At 44.2% G+C, this 18,367-nt stretch overlaps 2 protein-coding genes across 3 annotated transcripts; both read left to right on the top strand.

The window, feature by feature from the left end:
- The first annotated feature begins 1,717 nt into the window (after nucleotides 1-1,717).
- Nucleotides 1,718-4,527, top strand: myct1a (myc target 1a). Its single transcript, XM_014205637.2, has 2 exons — nucleotides 1,718-2,174; nucleotides 3,349-4,527. Exons 1-2 carry the CDS (start codon nucleotides 2,120-2,122, stop codon nucleotides 3,897-3,899), a joined length of 606 nt encoding a protein of 201 aa, XP_014061112.1. The 5' UTR covers nucleotides 1,718-2,119; the 3' UTR covers nucleotides 3,900-4,527.
- A 1,070-nt stretch (nucleotides 4,528-5,597) lies between these two features.
- Nucleotides 5,598-17,181, top strand: serac1 (serine active site containing 1). Of its 2 annotated transcripts, XM_014205575.2 has the most exons (17): nucleotides 5,598-5,708; nucleotides 6,258-6,358; nucleotides 6,524-6,560; nucleotides 6,693-6,835; nucleotides 7,534-7,623; nucleotides 8,436-8,567; nucleotides 8,667-8,788; nucleotides 8,898-9,026; nucleotides 9,109-9,222; nucleotides 9,460-9,622; nucleotides 10,300-10,450; nucleotides 12,322-12,463; nucleotides 12,668-12,768; nucleotides 12,877-12,974; nucleotides 13,058-13,240; nucleotides 15,890-16,033; nucleotides 16,193-17,181. In XM_014205575.2, exons 2-17 carry the CDS (start codon nucleotides 6,265-6,267, stop codon nucleotides 16,327-16,329), a joined length of 1,980 nt encoding a protein of 659 aa, XP_014061050.1. In that variant the 5' UTR covers nucleotides 5,598-5,708; nucleotides 6,258-6,264; the 3' UTR covers nucleotides 16,330-17,181. The 2 variants fall into 2 exon arrangements, with proteins under 2 accessions (XP_014061050.1, NP_001167186.1); NM_001173715.1 differs by having other exon boundaries at nucleotides 5,645-6,358.
- The last annotated feature ends 1,186 nt before the right edge of the window (nucleotides 17,182-18,367 follow it).

Genomic DNA, 18,367 nt, shown 5'->3' with positions numbered 1-18,367 from the left:
CGATGTAGAGATTGTAGGCATGTGCTTTGTCAGTGGCTGTGACATAGGCTTCAGCCAGGAGTTGATGGACAGTTGGAAGAGCGAATGAAATGGTAGAAGGGACATCTCAGCTTCAAGTGGTTTCAGATTTCACATCCTATGTCACACAGGCGCAAAACATTATACTACTGTGTCCGTAGGAATCAGGGCTATCACTCAACCCAAGCCATTTCGAAGTACGGTGTCCACAGATTGATGTATAAGCAAAAATGTGACCTGAAACCGGTACCAGAACCCACGAGGTCACCTAAACAGGGGATTTTACATTTAAGATTAATGTGCCCAGATTAATGTGTCCCAGGTTCCTGGAGAGGTTGTGAATTTATTTTATCTTCCAGACATCAAAGGCTGATGGTTTCACAGACCAAGGATATAAACCTGTCATTGTATGTACAGAACAGTAGACTACTTTGATTCTAAAGAGAGGTTGCAATCCTCTATTTACTGTGTAGAATTTCCTCATAAAATCCCATATCAAGCCCACACCCTACAACTATCCATCACACGCCCAAACACTGTTAAACAATGCTAATAAGTACTGGTACTAAACTTTAGTAGAACATAAATAAACACATTCTTTTAAAGAATACCTCCTACACCTGTATGTGGACAGACAAGCCCGGTGGTTTTGCAACCCCTGTGTGATTGAACAAAACACAATGCCTCTGAATACCATCTGACAGGGTATAGTAGGCGTTTGCTGGTTCCTTTGGACGGGTTTGAGACAGGGCAACAATGAGAGGAAGTCCCTGCGAGACCCAGCCCTCCCTCTGCCAGTGGAGAGGGAGGGGGAAGGTGGGGGACCCGCAGGACCAGGATGGACCAGGAGGTTCCCTGCTATACTAAGGGCTGCATTCCAATAAAAAATGTACTCCCTTTCCTCTGACCACCTTAGCGGATCTGAATGGATTGGATAGTCAAAGCAATATGCTGATAGCTCCACCACCTAGCCTTCTAGGAGGGATAGGCAGGGTCATAGTATTTCTTTCACCTAATCAGTCCTCTTAGATTGGAGGGAGAAAATCACAAAGGGCAGAGTGAAAGGAACGAAAGGAGGGACTAAGTGTTGTGTTGAGCTGTGGCCCTGGTTCTCTATCTTATCAGAGCCTAGTGTTTTTACTGGACCTCTACAACCGACACAGGCCTGGACGGCCCATGCAGACACCACTGACCTGGCAGACACTGTGGAAAGACTGAGGTTACAGTATTGACAAAGGGGCTGGAAAACCAGAGCATGTACGCTCAGATATAAAAATAGTTGTTTTGCAGCACATAGAAATACTATTTATGTTATAACTTTTTTGTCTATTTGTTTTTATTAACACCATTCGGGGGTTTCGGCTCCAGCTTCGACATTCAGACCCAAGGTTGTAATTGGTAGTGTTGCGCTTGAAGAAACTGTCGCCTGTGGTTGCAGAGGTGGACTGGAGAAAATGAGAAAAACTGCAATGTTTATCATTTTGGGAAAAAATGTAATCCGAGATGGTAGCTGACTGTTCCATTACAAAAGCAGGGACAGGGAGATTGAGGGGGGGCTGGTTTGGGACTTGAAGGGGTGAATTTGTTTCTTCTCATTAATCAAACTTAAGGAAATGATGGGACAGGAAGTGATTACGGTGGCCCCGCTCCCGCCCCTCCAGGAGGAACTCTGTCCAGGACAGATAAGAGAGCCCCATTCCTAATTTTACGCAGAATAGCAGGAAATGTGACAGTGAAGTTTTCCGCTTCCACAAACAAGAAAGCAGCCAGCCCGGTTTTGGAGGGAATCCTGTGCGGCTGAGTTCGTCTGGGCTGATCTCTTTCACTCTGAGAGAGAGAGAGAGAGAGAGAGAGAGAGAGAGAGAGAGAGAGAGAGAGGCAAAGGGAGAAAGTGAGGGAAGAAAGAAAAGAAGCAGGGAAAGGGAAGGAGGGAGAGAGAGAAAAGAGAGGGATAGAAAGGGACATACAGAGAGTAAGTGATAGAAGAGGAAGAGTGAAAGAGGGATAGGCAGGAGGAAGAAAGAGAGAGACGTGAGGAAGCCAAGGAGAGCTACTGGATGCATAACATTCTCTCCTCTTCTCTGACAGTGCAGAGAAAGTTATGGCCGAAAACAACACCAATCTCTTTCTGGAAATACTTCAGTCATTTGATGTTGGTGAGTTTTTTCAACTCTCTCTCTCTCAATTCAATTTCAATTTAAGGGGATTTATTGGCATGGGAAACATATGTTTACATTGCCAAAGTAAGTGAAATAGATAATAAACAAAAGTGAAATAAACAATAAAAAATGTACAGTGAACATTACACTCACAAAAGTTCCAAAAGAATAAAGACATTTCAAATGTCATATTATGTCTCTCGCTCTCTCAGCTGCTACTCTGCTCCTCTGTTGTGGTTTCTCTGTTGGCACTTCTCTGTTTTCACTAGAATGAATAGGTTTAATGATGATGAGAGTACTTGAATATTTTGTCAGGAAAAGAAAACATGCATTCAAAACTGCATTTATCGGACCTGACAGACTAGTATTTAGACGCAAAGGCAAGAACAGACCCATAAAATCAGCAATATTGCAAAGCTTCCTCTTGGTTAGTGTTTTTTCCTCCTTCCTCCCAAATGTCATTTCCAGATGACTTCTTGTCTGCTTTTCCCTTTTCCAACAGAGGACAATGAAAAACTATGTAGAGGTAGCGGAGTACGTTTACACTTCATAAGACCTAGCTGTATCCAAAGGCAATTGATTTGTTTTTGCTGGCAGTGGTCCACTGGGATTTGTCCTCTGTTCCTTTCTCTCTTTTCAGAGAGACACATATGGTGACCATAGTGTCTCAGGGAGCAAGTAAAATACAACAAAATGTTGATCTTTATTTTGAGGGAAGGAGATGTAATCAGTTTTGTGTCTCTGGAGGACTTGGTCTCATAATCACCATAGAGGAAGGTCTGTGATTATTTGGTTGTAGTGTGCCATTTTAGCAGAGTTCTATTAGTTCATCATCATAACAGCGTTGTTGATGTTAGGATAGTGACTTGTTGTGGGCTTGGCAGTACATATCTGGGCTGGGTCCAGATTGAAACCGTTCCCTCCACAGACTATAAACCACATAACTTTTACTATTACTTTACTTTACAGTTTTAGTTTTTTAGTGTGGCAAAAAAAAAAAAGTTTTATGAGCATGAAGGTATCTATTGAATGTCTAATGATGATGCTAGATGATAGTGAGTTTTGAACAGGTCTTTTCATATAAATCTCTTTGGTGTCCAAAAACTCTTACTCTATGTCGCCCACTAACCAAGATATAACGAATGGCCCCTTCCCTCTCTCTCCTTCCCAGTCTCCCTGATCATAGCTTTCTGTGTGTCCATTGCGGTGGGCATCCTATTGGGGGTGCTGGTCTATGTTGTCCTGACCTGGATGTCCCGTCGCAGGGCCGGCTCGGGCAGTATCACCCGCCGGCCACCTCGCCCGTCACGCACCTCCCCGCGCGCCCGGCCTGGCTTCAATCGCAACAGCAGCTACGACCGGCGGAGCAACAACAGCCTGGTTAGCGCTGCCTTCAGCTTCCACCGCCAGGCCTCCTCCCCAGACCAGGCTGACCCTTTGGGTCGCAAACCCAGCTTCAGGGCCTCCACCTTTCACCCACTCCTCCAGTGCAGCCAGATCGCCCGAGAAGCTGAGGAGGGGAGCCAGACCACGTTGCCTCGCACTCCAACCCTGACCAATTCAGCTGGGTCAGCCCACCAAACCGCAGCCCAGGCTGCTGCCATCCCACCCAGGCCCGAGTTGTTCTGGAGCAGTAGTAGTCTGAGGGGGTTCCATGCCACACAGACCCCACCTCCTGCTTATGAGAGCATTATAAGGGCCTACCAGGAGACTTGCACCTGAGGAGGGGATGGATGTGTCCAGCCTGATAGTGGACTGACTGAGGCCAGGGCTGTCAATGGGTTTTAGAACAACTGGATATGTTTGACTTGAGGGGAAAATAAAGAGCCCTAATGCTAATATATGTTTCTGTGTGTGTGTGTGTGTGTGTGTGTGTGTGTGTGTGTGTGTGTGTGTGTGTGTGTGTGTGTGTGTGTGTGTGTGTGTGTGTGTGTGTGTGTGTGTGTCAGCTGTTTATTACTGTGTGTTTGTGAGCAAGAAAGAGATGTTTATTTTCAGATAAGACTGAGTATTTGTTGTACATGTGTGAATGTGTGTGTGTAAATGTGTGTGTGAATGTGTGTGTGTCTAATGACATTTATAAGATTGAGAACTCATGTTGATTTCCATCATGTACCAACCCAACCCACTCATGTAACTGGACTACTTTCTATTTGTGAGCTTGGACATGCAAAATGATATGGATAAACAATGTTTGCATGATCCAATGAGGGTTACTCTCCAAGGTAATCTGCAAAATGTGTGTATGTATGAATGATTGTCATGGATCTGATTTATAAAATGGTCACTGTTTTGGTTGGAATTTACTGGACACAGTTCATAACTTAACACAATAAAATGCTGAACGAAATGGTAACGGGCTGTGAATATGAAACATAATATCATCTGTACCAGAAACGTGTTATTTATGCCCTTATTTGGTGCCACTGCTTTCCAGTGTCCAGTCTATAGGCTACACTTTTCTGGTGGGCAAACTGACAGATCTCTCACTGACTCCCTCTCACTGTTTCCTGAGGAAGGAATTATTTCACTGGGCCGAAATGTAAGAGGTCAGGGCTTTAGGTGCCCAGTTATACAATGGCCAAAGAGACAGTCTACCACAGAAAAAGCATGATTACATTTCTTCAGCCCCATCCCTCATCCATTTACTAAAAATTGGCGGGGTAGTGGCTTTATTGATATTTGAATCCTAGATTTCCCATTTAAAGTGTAGACCATCATTGTAAATAAGAATTTGTTCTTAACTGACTTGCTTAGTTAAATAAAGGTTCAATTGAAAGAAAATGTAAAAAAAAAAAACATTTAAATGAGTGGATATTGATCAGCCACAGGAGGTTGGTGGCACATTCATTGGGGAGGACGGGCTCGTGGTAATGAATGGAGCAGAATCGGTGGAACGGTATCAAATACATCAAACACATGGTTTCCAGGTGTTTGATGCCATTCCATTTGCTCCATTCCGGCCATTATTATGAGCCATTCTCCCCTCAGCTGCCTCCACTGTGACAGACCAGCAGAAGAATATTTAAGTTTAGGCATAGTGGTCAAAATAAATGGGTGACTTCCAGAGTGGCGACGGGATCAATAAACCCATCAACTTCGGGACACACTCGTGACTTGAATGATGCAATTCATGTTACACTTTCAAATAATAAAACGAGCATTACATTAAAATGAACAAATCCCTCCTGTCATTTTACTAAATATAAACCTCAGAAACAGTTTAAGACTGCATTTGGGAGGTATGTAATATTTTACATGCGTCAAGTTTCGACATCAGACATAACAAATGCACGTGTCATATAATTAGGCACTCTTCATTATTTTGTTTAATTCGTGTTTAATGAGCATTACGGTAGTTGGAGATCTGGAAAGACATGTTTTATGCTTTGAGGTACTACGGTAAGTGACGTTTGTTACATGAGACTGGCGCAGTTTATTTTTTCACAACACAGCTGACAGGTTGGGGTTGTTGGAGAGGAAGCTCTCTACTAGCCCTTCAAAATACACTAATTAAATCTTCGAAATAAGGTAAATTTGTATAATGTCTAGCAAACTACACACATCAATTCAAGCCTGGTTACAAGTCTTACAATCTCATGTTTGTCTGTTACGCTACGTTAGTTAACTTCAGCTGTATAATTAACGTTACATTTTCCCACGTTTTTTAGCTAGCTGGCTAGTTACTGTAGGTACGCGTGACCCAAATTAATCCGATTGCTCAATCATATCACAGACTGGATGTTTGTCTAATCAAAGAACTACCCATCGGCAAAATAAATGGTTGCTCTTTCTAATGGGAACATTGCATTGGCTGGCTAGCTAGCTAACGTTAGCTAGTTTCATGTTAACGTTACCTACCAGAGCCAGGCACCTTGACTTGTTTATGGTAGCTAGCTAGCTAACCTGTCAAATCTCTTGCGCCGTGAGGCTATCACAACATCTAATCTGAAACTATGAATACAATAACTTCCCCTTTCACATACATTGATAAGGTTCTTCAGGGTACTGTAGTTTAGTTTCTCTCCGCTGAAGCTGTTTACTGGCTCTTTTGATGTCTCTCTGGGTGAATGTGTGTAGTTAGAGGATGTCTGTGGCTGCACTCCGTCTGATACGCAGCAGGAGGCTGAGCAGCACCTCTGGCCCTGGTGTGAAGAAGGTGCTGCCATGGAGGGACATCAGTATGTTATGGGACTGTGCTGTCCCCCTTCACAATCCACACTCAATAAGGAAATATGATCACTTATCAAATAGCTGATACACCCACAATGTATAATCATCTGGAATTCTTTAATATCATAGTTATTTAAAAAAAAATACATATTTGTCTTATGTTTTGATTTCAGGGAAAATTGCAAAGATGACCGGAGCTGTCATATTGGGGTAGGTGAAGATAACCACTTCACATATAAACACTCAGCCATACTAAGTTATTTTAGGTTGAGTTCATTGGGTATGGAGACCTATCTGCTCTAACTACTGTATATCTTGTCTATGGCTTCATTCCTCTCTCAGGGGTTGCATGTGTATCACATACGAGGTGGTTTCCTTGAACAAGGCGGTACGCATCGACACGCAGGCCATTCAGCAGGAAAAGCTCAAGTCCTACATCTACCTGTCAGCCACGCCCTCTAAAGAGCAGGAGAACCTTGGCACAGGTACAGTATGTCATTTACCTCACCTGGGCTTTGTGACAAGGCATCGTCATGTGCTCTCTGATAACAATAGTTATCAGTACATACATGATATTCCACATAGGGAATGCTGAGACTTGGTGTTATGTGCTTTTTCTCTCCTCTATCCTGTTTACAACCCAAAATTGAGGGGTTTTTGGAACACATTTGAATTCCCCAAGACTTCCTCAATAGTCTACCCAACAAAAGGCCCACATGTGGTGCATGTTGTCACAGAAAATATTTTGGCTGAGTTTTCATTTATGAGGAGTTGTTGATGGGTTTCCACCAGGTCCAGGTGTCCAGCGACGACAGTCTTCCTTCCTCCCTCTGCTCTCCCTCCTGTGTACTGTAGCACAGCCTGTCTGGTCTTTGCTCTCACTTCCACTGGTCAAGGCTGCTGTGAATGAAAACAGACCGTCCAGCCAAGACTGATAGGAAACGGTTTAGAGAAGCAGTAAACCGAAGCAAGCAACAACTGTCATTTTATAACCAGATTTACAGGCTAAAAGCCTATTGTTTGGTCAATTTTACTAGAAAATGTGCAGGTAGATCAACCAGAGGTCCAGCCTGGAGCACTATACATTTATAGCTTGCTACATAGTTCATTTGAGGTGTTAAAATAATACTGTGTTATAACATGTTAATTGCTGATCATAACCAAACCCATGTATCTGTTTCAGGGCTCACATATAAGGCCAGGAGAGAACTTCATAAAGCAGCAAGGAGGTTTCTGGAAGTTTCCTCAAGGATTCTTCTGAGGCCTCTGGATGGTGAGAAAGATCCACTGAAAGTAGTTTCCTCCTACACAGCACTAAATTCACAACTGCAGTATTGTTTTTGTAATTTATATTTTTTTTTACTAAAGCTACAGCTGCATTTAGAAACCTACACACAATACTTTAGTTGTTGTACCACATGCATTTCAACTTCCTATTCCGCTAGTACTGGAAAGCAGAAGTCAGTGTTGTGATAGAAACATTAGAGTTCATCCTCCAAGCCTCGGGTAAAGCTCAGTTGGGGTATTTCAGACACACACGGATGGACGTCAGTAGGTTTGTTATTGAGACAACGTGTTCACTTCAGGAAACACCTGCCCTTCACTTCCTGGGTTTGAATGTGTGTGTCTTCATTCATGTACTTTTGTGTGTATTCTTATGCTTGAGTCATCACCAGTCACAGGTGTGGACTGAACCCCCTCCCCTCTCCTTAATGCTTTATAATGTGACAGACATTATGGAATTCAGTTGTACAATGGGGATTGTACTACAAATTCTGCATAGATTGTACATTCAAAACTGTTCTAACATGAACCTTTTCTCACCTTACTGTTTGACACTTGATAGCTGCCCCGGCTGCCAGGCCGATGATAACAGCAGGTCTGCAGTCTCATTGCTGTAGTACAGTAGTAGAATAATGATTGATGGTATTAGGTGGTAGATTGTCTTTGTTTGTACTGTAGATGATATTGGACCCTTGGTCATTTAGGTGTAGTTCTTAAATGTATTTCAAATGAAATATATTATGTAAGAAATGCTTGTAAAAATATCCATATTTTCATCATAAAAAATTGTGACTGTGTCAGAGCACCTGAGTCATATGGATGCGGACCCCCATGAGGTGGCGCTGTGGGTCCTGTTGAAGAGGGCTTGTTCAGCCAATAGGACCACCAGACTGTCAGCTGTACAGGAGCTGGCCCAGAACCACCACTGGCATGGTGAGACATCACCACTTTCAACCTGTAAATGTGAAATGTGTGCTAGTGAACGGTGATAGTGTTTGATAGGGATTGGTCCGTTACCCCTGTCCATCACAGACTACCAGTACCAGACAGCAGCCCAGGCTATAGACCAGAGGACGGCATTGGGTCTGGCCCGCACCTCTCAAGTGGACCAACGCTTCTTCCTGTCCCCGCCTGTCCTGCCTTGGGTGGAAGATGTAGGTATCTGTCACTGATGGGGATTAAAATGATTGTGTATCAAATCAAATGTTATGAATGTTCTGTGTGTGTTTTAATGTGAGTGTGTTTGTTTGGCCCTCTGTTTAGAGGTTGTCTGTAGAGGACGGTCTGAGGCAGCTGCTGGCATCTCTCCCCCAGTCTGAGGTGGACCAGTGTGTCCAGTACTTCACCTCACTGGCCCTGAGGGAGAGTACCCAGTCCCTGGCTGCACAGAGGGTAAGACATGCTCACACACATATTTATACATATACTCACTCATACACAATTTTAGGTAGATAACTGGATCTCTCTGTTTTAGGGGGGTTTGTGGTGTTTTGGGGGGAATGGACTGCCCTATGCCCAAAGCCTCACTTCTGTCCCTTCTGAGAAGGTTGAGTCCTTCTGTCTACAGGCCCTAGTGCAGCACTCCAAGGTTATGTAACATTTTGCTTTAACCATTTGTAACTCAAGCATACATTTTGTCAAGGGACTTTTGAAAAACATTATTAGCCTTTATTTTCAAGATACATGAACATCTTTTTCATCATACCTTGTAACTCACCATAACAGACCCTCAAGGTTTTCATATCATAGGATACAGTCGTTGACACTATCAGGGGATATTAAGAGCATATAAATGCATTCTAACACCTGTATGTCTGTTCTCCAGGTCCAGAGTCACTGCAACCACATCGTGGCCAACGGGGGCCTGCAGCTCCTTCAGAGGGTCTACCAGCTCCGCAGAGACTCCCCGAAGATCCAGAGGAACATTGTACGCATCATCGGCAACCTGGCTCTCAACGACAGCGTGCACCAGGCCATAGTACAGTCAGGTGGGTGATAGCTCTCCCCTCAGTGTGTCAGGTGGGTGCTAGTTATCCTCTGTGTGTCAGGTGGGTGCTAGCTCTCCTCTCAGCGTGTCAGGTGGGTGCTAGCTCTCCTCTGTGTGTCAGGTGGGTGCTAGTTATCCTTTGTGTGTCAGGTGGGTGCTAGTTATCCTCTGTGTGTCAGGTGGGTGCTAGTTATCCTCTGTGTGTCAGGTGGGTGATAGCTCTCTGATCAGTGTGTCAGGTGGGTGCTAGCTCTCTGCTCAGTGTGTCAGGTGGGTGCTAGCTCTCCGCTCAATGTGTCAGGCAGGTGCTAGCTCTTCGCTCAGTGTGTCAGGCGGGTGCTAGCTCTCCGCTCAGTGTGTCAGGCGGGTGCTAGCTCTCCGCTCAGTGTGTCAGGCGGGTGCTAGCTCTCCGCTCAGTGTGTCAGGCGGGTGCTAGCTCTCCGCTCAGTGTGTCAGGCGGGTGCTAGCTCTCCGCTCAGTGTGTCAGGCGGGTGCTAGCTCTCCGCTCAGTGTGTCAGGCGGGTGCTAGCTCTCCGCTCAGTGTGTCAGGCGGGTGCTAGCTCTCCGCTCAGTGTGTCAGGCGGGTGCTAGCTCTCCGCTCAGTGTGTCAGGGGTACTGGCTATCGGATTATGTTCTGTTACTAGTGCCATCGTATGTGATGTTCTGTTACCTTGCAGGTTGGGTGCCAGTGCTAGCAGAGATGATGCAGTCTCCACACATCATACAGGCGTCCCATGCTGCTCGGGCTCTGGCCAACCTGGACAGGGAGACGGTCAAGGAGAAGTACCAGGATGGAGTCTACGTGTTACATCCCCAGTGCCGAACCAGGTACACATCATTCATCATGACTAAGCACGTTTCCATCCACAGTTTTTATGTGAGTAAAGTCATACCGCATTAAAAAAATATAAAGTCACGACAGCTATGATGGAAACAGAAAGTTTCGGTACAATTTTATGAATGCAGACAAATCATTTGTTTGTTCGACATGGTAGGATCTTTTTGTGTCTGTAAAATGTATTATGCAAGAAATGGAGGTGAAAACGCCTTTATGCTCAAATGTTGATATAATAACCATCATATCGAAGTAAACTTAGCATCACGCATAATACACTATATATACAAAAGTATGTGTGTGGATTCGGCTATTTGGGTGTATAAAATCGAGCACACAGCCATGCAATCTCCATAGACAAACATTGTCAGTAGAATGGCCTTACTGAAGAGCTCAGTGACTTTCAACATGGCACCGTCATAGGATGCCACCTTTCCAACAGGTCAGTTCATCACATTTCTGCCCTGCAAGAGCTGCCCCGGTCAACTGTAAGTGCTGTTATTGTGAAGTGGAAACATCTAGGTGCAACAACGGCTCAGCCGCGAAGTGGTAGGCCACACAAGGTTCACAGAGCGGGACCGTCGAATACTGAAGTACACTACGTAAAAATCGACTGTCCTCAGGTTGCAACACTCACTACCGTGTTCTACACTGCTTCTGGAAGCAACATCAGCACAATACCTTTTCGTCTGTAGCTTCATTTCCATAGCCAAACATCCGCACACAAGACTAAGATCAACATGCGCAATTCCAAGCGTAGGTTGGAGTGGTGTAATGTTCGCCGCCATTGGAATCTGGAGCATTGGAAACGCGTTCTCTGGAGCGATGAATCATGTTTCACCATCTGGCAGTCTTACGGACAAATCTGTATTTGGCGGATACCAGGAGAACGCTACCTGCCCCAATGCATAGTGCCAACTGTACAGTTTGGTGGAGGAGGAATAATGGTCTGGAGCTGTTTTTCATAGTTAAGGCTAGGCCCCTTAGTTCCAGTGAAGGGAATTCTTAATGCTACAGCATACAATGACATTCTAGACGATTCTGTGCTTCCAACAATGTGCCAACAGTTTGGGGAAGGCCCTTTCCTGTTTCAGCATGACAATGCCCCCGTGCACAAAGTGAGGTCCATACAGAAATGGTTTGTCAAGATGGATGTGGAAGACCTTTTTTTTTTGTATTATAAAAAAAATGTAAACCCCTTTTTCTCCCCAATTTCGTTGTATCCGATTGGTAGTTACAGACTTGTCTCATCGCTGCAACTCCTGTATGGACTTGGGAGAGGCGAAGGTCGAGAGCCGTGCGTCCTCCGAAACACAACCCAACCAAGCCGCACTGCTTCTTGACACAATGCCCACTTAACCCGGAAGCCAGCCGCACCAATGTGTTGGAGGAAACACTGTACACCTGGCGAACGTGTCAGCATGCACTGCGCCCGGACTGCCACAAGGAGTCGCTAGAGCACGATGAGACAAGGAAATTCCGGCCGGCCAAACCCTCCCCTAACCCAGACAACGCTGGGCCAATTGTGCGCCGCACCATGGATCTCCTGGTCGCGGCCGGCTGTGACACAGCTTGTGATCAAACCCGGGTCTGTAGTGACGCACTGATTTTTATCTACAAAAAGAGACTCCCCACTGGTGGGAAAATTTGCAAATCAAATTTTATTTGTCACATGCTCCGAATTCAACAGGTGTAGTAGCCCTTACAGTGAAATGCTTACTTACATTTTCTTTATGCAGATTCTAGATTATTCGCATAAAAAACTGTCACCAATTGGATGGAAATCTAGCTACTGTCAAAGAATACAAGGTACCATATTCACACAACCACTCCCTATTTTTTGTTTTATGCATTCTGTCTCCAGCCAGCCAATCAAAGCGGATGTTCTCTTTGTTCACGGGCTCCTGGGGGCGGCCTTTAAGACGTGGCGGCAGAAGGACTGTGACCCTACAGAGGAGGAGAAGGCAGCAGGTGCCAGCGAGGACTACACAGAGTGCTGGCCCAAGGTAACACCTGGTAGAGGGTGGTTTATTATGTGTCACTGTAATACTCATGACTTTACCACCAGATGGGAGAATATGTTGGCTTTGCTGATCTAGTCACCTTAGCCAATGTAGAATGTATGTTTGAGTCGTATGATGCCAAATCTGCTCACCAACGTCCTCTCTCCCTTTTTGACTGGTTCTTTCTCTCCCCTCCCCATTGGTCAGTCGTGGTTGGCTGCAGACTGCCCCAACCTGAGGGTTCTATCTGTGGAGTATGACACTCACCTGAGTGACTGGAGAGCCAAGTGTCCTGTTGAAAACCAGAGGTGTGTGTCTCCTCTTTCCTCTACTTCCTTAGTGTGACCATATTACTGTATCATTCAGACATTCTTGGTGACAACTCCACTGATACTGTTGTATGCCTGTGCCCTTAGGATGTCTCTGGCGTATAGGAGTCGAGAGCTGCTGAAGAAGCTAAAGTCCGCAGGAGTAGGAGACAGGCCTGTGGTCTGGGTTTCACATAGCATGGGAGGTAAGCTATCTTTCACTATTTAGCAAAAAATGGACAATGGACAAAAACCTGTTAGTTTTGAATTCTCTATCATTTCCTATCAGGTTTGCTGGTGAAGAAGATGCTGCTGGATGCGTCGAGGGACCCAGACATGAGAGAACTGATGAAGAACACCAAGGGTGTCATGTTCTACAGTGTGCCCCACCATGGCACCTTCATGGCAGAGTACTCTGTCAATGTCAGATACCTCCTCTTCCCCTCCGTAGAGGTCCGGGAGCTCTGCAGAGGTATGGACAGAAGTCATTTGTGATTATTCTGGAGGTCAGGTTAGAGAGAACGATTCTTAACAGCAGTGTTTTAGACAGTAATAACCTCCCATTGCATCCGTGTTACAGATAACAAACATACTCCTGTTTATGGTGTTATTGCATCATTGTCTATACCAGGGGTGTCAAACTCAAATACCCAGTGGGCCAAAATGTAAAACCTGAACAAAGTCGCGGGCCAACATTGAACAAATGAACCTTTTAATATGGACCCAAACAAGTTTTGCTTTAACATTGAATATGGAACAAGCATCGCTTATTACCATACAATATATCATTTAATAGTGGAGACATGCAAAATCGAATTTCAAATGAAAAAACACATCAATGGCATTCATTTATTAAATAAATAAAATTTAAATAAAAATCGTATGCCTCTTCTATTTGCAGCCTTCTGATTTAAATACCAAAATAAACTTTTCCCACTGGCTAACAATTTTACAAATAAAATGATAATAAATCAATCAACCATTCAAGCCCATGCCTTGTAGCAAGAAAAAGTGCACAAAGAAAACGGTAATTATTGCACACTGATCTAATCTGATGTGCCCAAGCCAGATACCTGGCATCTCTTCTTGGATGCTAGTTCATCAATGTCTGGGCTCAGGCTCTGAGCTGAAGAAATCCTCAGTATCGAGCGAAGGTCTTCATCAGTCAGACGTCTCCTGTGAGTTGTTTTGGTCATCTTCATCGAGGAGAAAAGTTGCTCGCATAGATAAGTGCTGCCGAACATGGAGAGCATCTGAGCAGCTTGTGTGCGGAGCTGAGGCATTGTGTCAGGGATGAACCGTGGAAACTGTGCGGCGCCCACAGCATCATACTTTGACTTCAGCGTGTCGTTGCACTGGAGTTCAATCAGCTCCATTTGGATGTTGGTTGGTGCATTTTCCACATCAACTGCGAAGGGATTACTAAGCAGTTCAAACCTACATTTCTGGACATCGAAGTCGGCAAATCGCCGGCTAAACTCAGCGGCGAGAACACTGAGTTTTTCAGCAAACTGTGCGCATGGGAACACGGCGGTAGAGATCTGCGCTTTTATGGTTTGGCAGCAGGGAAAATGGCAAGGGTTTCCTTGCAGCATCTGATTCTCCCACAGGCACAGTTTAGTTTTAAAGGCCCTCACTGCAGCGTACATGTCTGTGATGATGCGCCCCCGCCCCTGAAGCTGCAGGTTCAGCGCATCGAGATGGCTCGAGATGTCACAGAGAAAGGCCAGCTCACACAGAAACTTTTGCTCCCGGAGCTCTGCTGTATCCTTGCCCTTTGGTTTCCAGGAATTGACATATTTCCTCACGCAGCTCGAAACATCTGTTCAGTACTTTTCCTCTGCTTAGCCATCTCACCTCTGTGTGATACGGCACGTCTGCGTATTCCGAACCACACTCCTCTAGAAAAAATTTAAACTGGCGGTGATTCAGACCTTTGGCTCTTATAAAGTTAACTACCTGTGTTACTGTGGTCATAACATGTTCCATCTTTAGGGCTTTGGCACACAGTGATTCCTGATGTATGATGCAGTGGTAAACAGTTAGCTCACCTGCACAGTTCTCTTCCCGCATCTTCTCCCGAACCATGCCCACCAGTCCACTCTTTTTACCGCACATCGCTGGCGCACCATCTGTCGTTAATCCAACGAGTTTATCCCACGGCAGCTTTATTTCAGTTACACATTTGGAAACCTCCTCAAAGATTTCCTTTCCTGTGGTTGTGCCATGCATTGATTTGAATCCCAATAGCTCCTCCGTAACACACAGATTTGAGTCCACTCCACGGATGAAGACTGACAGCAGAGCAGTATCAGATGCGTCGCAGCTCTCATCCACAGCGAGGGAGAACGCAACAAAATCTTTTCCCTTTTCCATCAGCTGGTCATACAGATTGGTGGCAAGATCACATGTGCGATCAGCTACTGTGTTCCTGCTCAGGCTCACGTTTGAAAATGCTTGCTTTTTCTCTGGGCATACGAGGTCACAAACTTTCATCATGCACTTTTTCACGAACTCTCCCTCATTAAAGGGCCGGGCTGATTTTGCGATCTTTGCTGCCACTATATAACTAGCCTTTACAGCAGTCTCACTTTGATGTGGCTTTTTTTAACATATTCTGTTGTGAAACCAAACTTCTTTTCATCTCCTCTACTTTCTGGCTCCTTTGAGTCATGTCCAGGTCCTTGTATTTGTCATGGTGTTTCGTTTCATAGTGTCGTCTAATGTTGTACTCCTTACTTACAGCCACATTGACTCCACAAACAAGACAAACAGGTTTGTCTTTTACATATGTAAACAGATATTCTGCCTCCCACTTGTCCAGAAAGCTCCTGTTTTCTGCCTTTCTTTTCGCCATTTTTGGGAAGGGATAGCGCGCTGACAGTTGTAGCGTCTATGTTGCTATGACTACTGTCACAGAGGAGAGGGCGTTTCTGGGTCCTGTCCTGATTGGTGCGCGAAAACAACAGCAGAGCATTATGGGATTCGTAGTATTAGCGGTGAATGCGCTGTATAATACCGGCGGGCCAGCTCTAGTAGTAATTTGGTATTGTCTCGCGGGCCAAATATAATTGGGCCAGAGTTTGACACCCATGGTCTATACGTATTCCCTCATTCCCAGACTCTCCAGCACTGCGTGACCTGAATGTCAACTTCCTGAACATGGCCAAGGACAGGGAGTTCAATGTGCTGAGCTTTGCAGAGACGATGCCCACCACCATCGGCCCCATGATCAAGATACTGGTGGTGCCAACGCAGTCAGCAGGTAGGCCACTGTTATTTAATACATTCTGTAGAACATAGCCACAGGAGACCCATATCTAAAATCTATCTATGAATTCAGTTTTTTCTTTCAATTCAAATTCTTGAACTTTTGAACTTCTTCCATGTGAATCTCTTAACTCTGAGACTACTCCGGTTTCAGATCTGGGCATTGGGGACCTGGTCCAGGTGGATGTGGATCACCTCAATATCTGCAAGCCTGAGAAGAAAGACTCGTTCCTCTACAAGCGCAGCCTACAGTTCATCCAGGATGCACTGAAGGGCTACACCAGCCACTGACATGTCAACAGCCGTTTTGATGCTTGAATTGGAAGACTAAGGAGTACTGGCGCACAGAAACTGTCTCTCTTTGTTGCACATTTAAAGAAACCATGGATTTGATTATAGTGTTTACAAAAAATATATACTTTTTATGTACGTATGAAGGATTTATGAAAACATATTAATTGGGTTTATTATAGAAAATGGTGCTCCTCTTGTTCTCCAGCTAGATCTCACTTAGAACTTATGAAGCAGATGAGTTTTACTTAAAGGATTTAAAAAATGATCTCGACCATGTTTACAGGTAGTTTAAAGCTGTAAAAAAGACAGGATATTGACTTTTCTAGTGCATTCCCCTTTGTCCTTGATCCTGGTCAAGTAGACATTTTAACATTTCATGTGTACTGCACTTACTGTACTTTAACCAAAAGACACTACTACCCTGCAAGTCATTCATTGATTACACAGTATGAATTCGTGGCTTGAGTGGTGTGCTTAAGGTCGACTTATTTTATTTCATTTTAGTTAACTTAAGCTGTATGTGTATATATATTAAAACTTAAAGCATTGCCTTGTTACTGTATGTACCATACTGTATTATTTCCTCAAGCCTTACCTCAGATACACATGAAATATTTTAAAGACTGGTTGATATGTGTATTTTGTTGAACTGGAACCTGACCACGTGATGCTCACTAACTCCATTGTATTGCTAATTAAGACTTAACTTGTATTTATCAGTGTAACAAGAAGTCATGCGTATGACTCATTTACATTTGAACTTTTGTTTTACTTGAAATGTAGTGGCAACAAATCCTGAGCATTGACAGACATGTCCATGTCAAATAAACTAAATGTGCAAAATGAAAAGCAGTAATGGTAAGAAAATGTGTGTTATGCCATTGATGGCAGGTTTTGAACAATTGATTTGAATCATAGCTTTGAACTTTCACTCCACCTAACCCAGTGGTTCCCAAACTTTTTATAGTCCCGTACCCATTCAAACATTCAACCTCCAGCTGCGTACATAAGAATGAGTGTGAGTTTTTGTCACAACCCAGCTTGTGGGAAGCGACAAAGAGCTCTTATAGGACCAGGGCACAAATAATAATATGATAATAATCAATAATTTTGCTCTTTAATTAGCCATCTTACATAAAACTTTATCGCAAATTATGAATAACTCATTACAGGTTAATGAGAAGGGTGTGCTTGAAAGGATGCACATAACTCTGCAATGTTGGGGTTGTATTGGAGAGAGTGTCAATCTTAATAAATCATTTCCCACACAACAGTCTGTGCCTGTATTTAGTTTTCACGCTAGTGAGGGCCTAGAATCCACTCTCACGTAGGTACGTGGTCGCAAAGGGCATCAGTGTATTAACAGTGCGATTTGCCAAGGCAGGATACTCTGAGTGCAGCCCAATCCAGAAATCTGGCAGTGGCTTCTGATTAAATACATTTTCACAGAACTGCTTGTTGCAATTTCGATGAGGCTCTCTTGTTCAGATATCGGTAAGTGGACTGGAGGCAGGGCATGAAAGGGATAACGAATCCAGTTGTTTGTGTCATCCGTTTCGGGAAAGTACTTATCACGCTATATCACGTTTGACATTGTCCGTAAGCTTGAGTTCATTTGCACACACAAAAAAATCATACAATGATGGAAAGACCTGTGTGTTGTCCTTGTTAATGCAGACAGAGAAGAGCTCCAACTTCTTAATCATAACCTCAATTTTGTCCCGCACAGTGAATATAGTTGGGCAGAGTCCCTGTAATCCTAGATTCAGATCATTCAGGCGAGAAAAAACATCACCCAGATAGGCCAGTCGTGTGAGAAATCATCATGCAAGTGGTCAGACAAGTGAAAATGAAGGTCAGTAAAGAAAACTTTAAGCTCGTCTCTCAATTTAAAAAAAACGTGACAATACTTTGCCCCTTGATAACCAGCGCACTTCTGTATGTTGTAAAAGCGTTCATGGTCGCTGCCCGAATCATTGCATAGTGCAGAAAATACACGAGAGTTCAGGGGCCTTGCTTTAACAAAGTTAACCAT

This window comes from Salmo salar, chromosome ssa06 (genome assembly GCF_905237065.1).
Source record: "Salmo salar chromosome ssa06, Ssal_v3.1, whole genome shotgun sequence".
Taxonomy (NCBI): domain Eukaryota; kingdom Metazoa; phylum Chordata; class Actinopteri; order Salmoniformes; family Salmonidae; genus Salmo; species Salmo salar.
The sequence above is the reverse complement of the archived record's forward strand: the minus strand, read 5'-3'. Positions and strand labels throughout refer to the sequence as shown.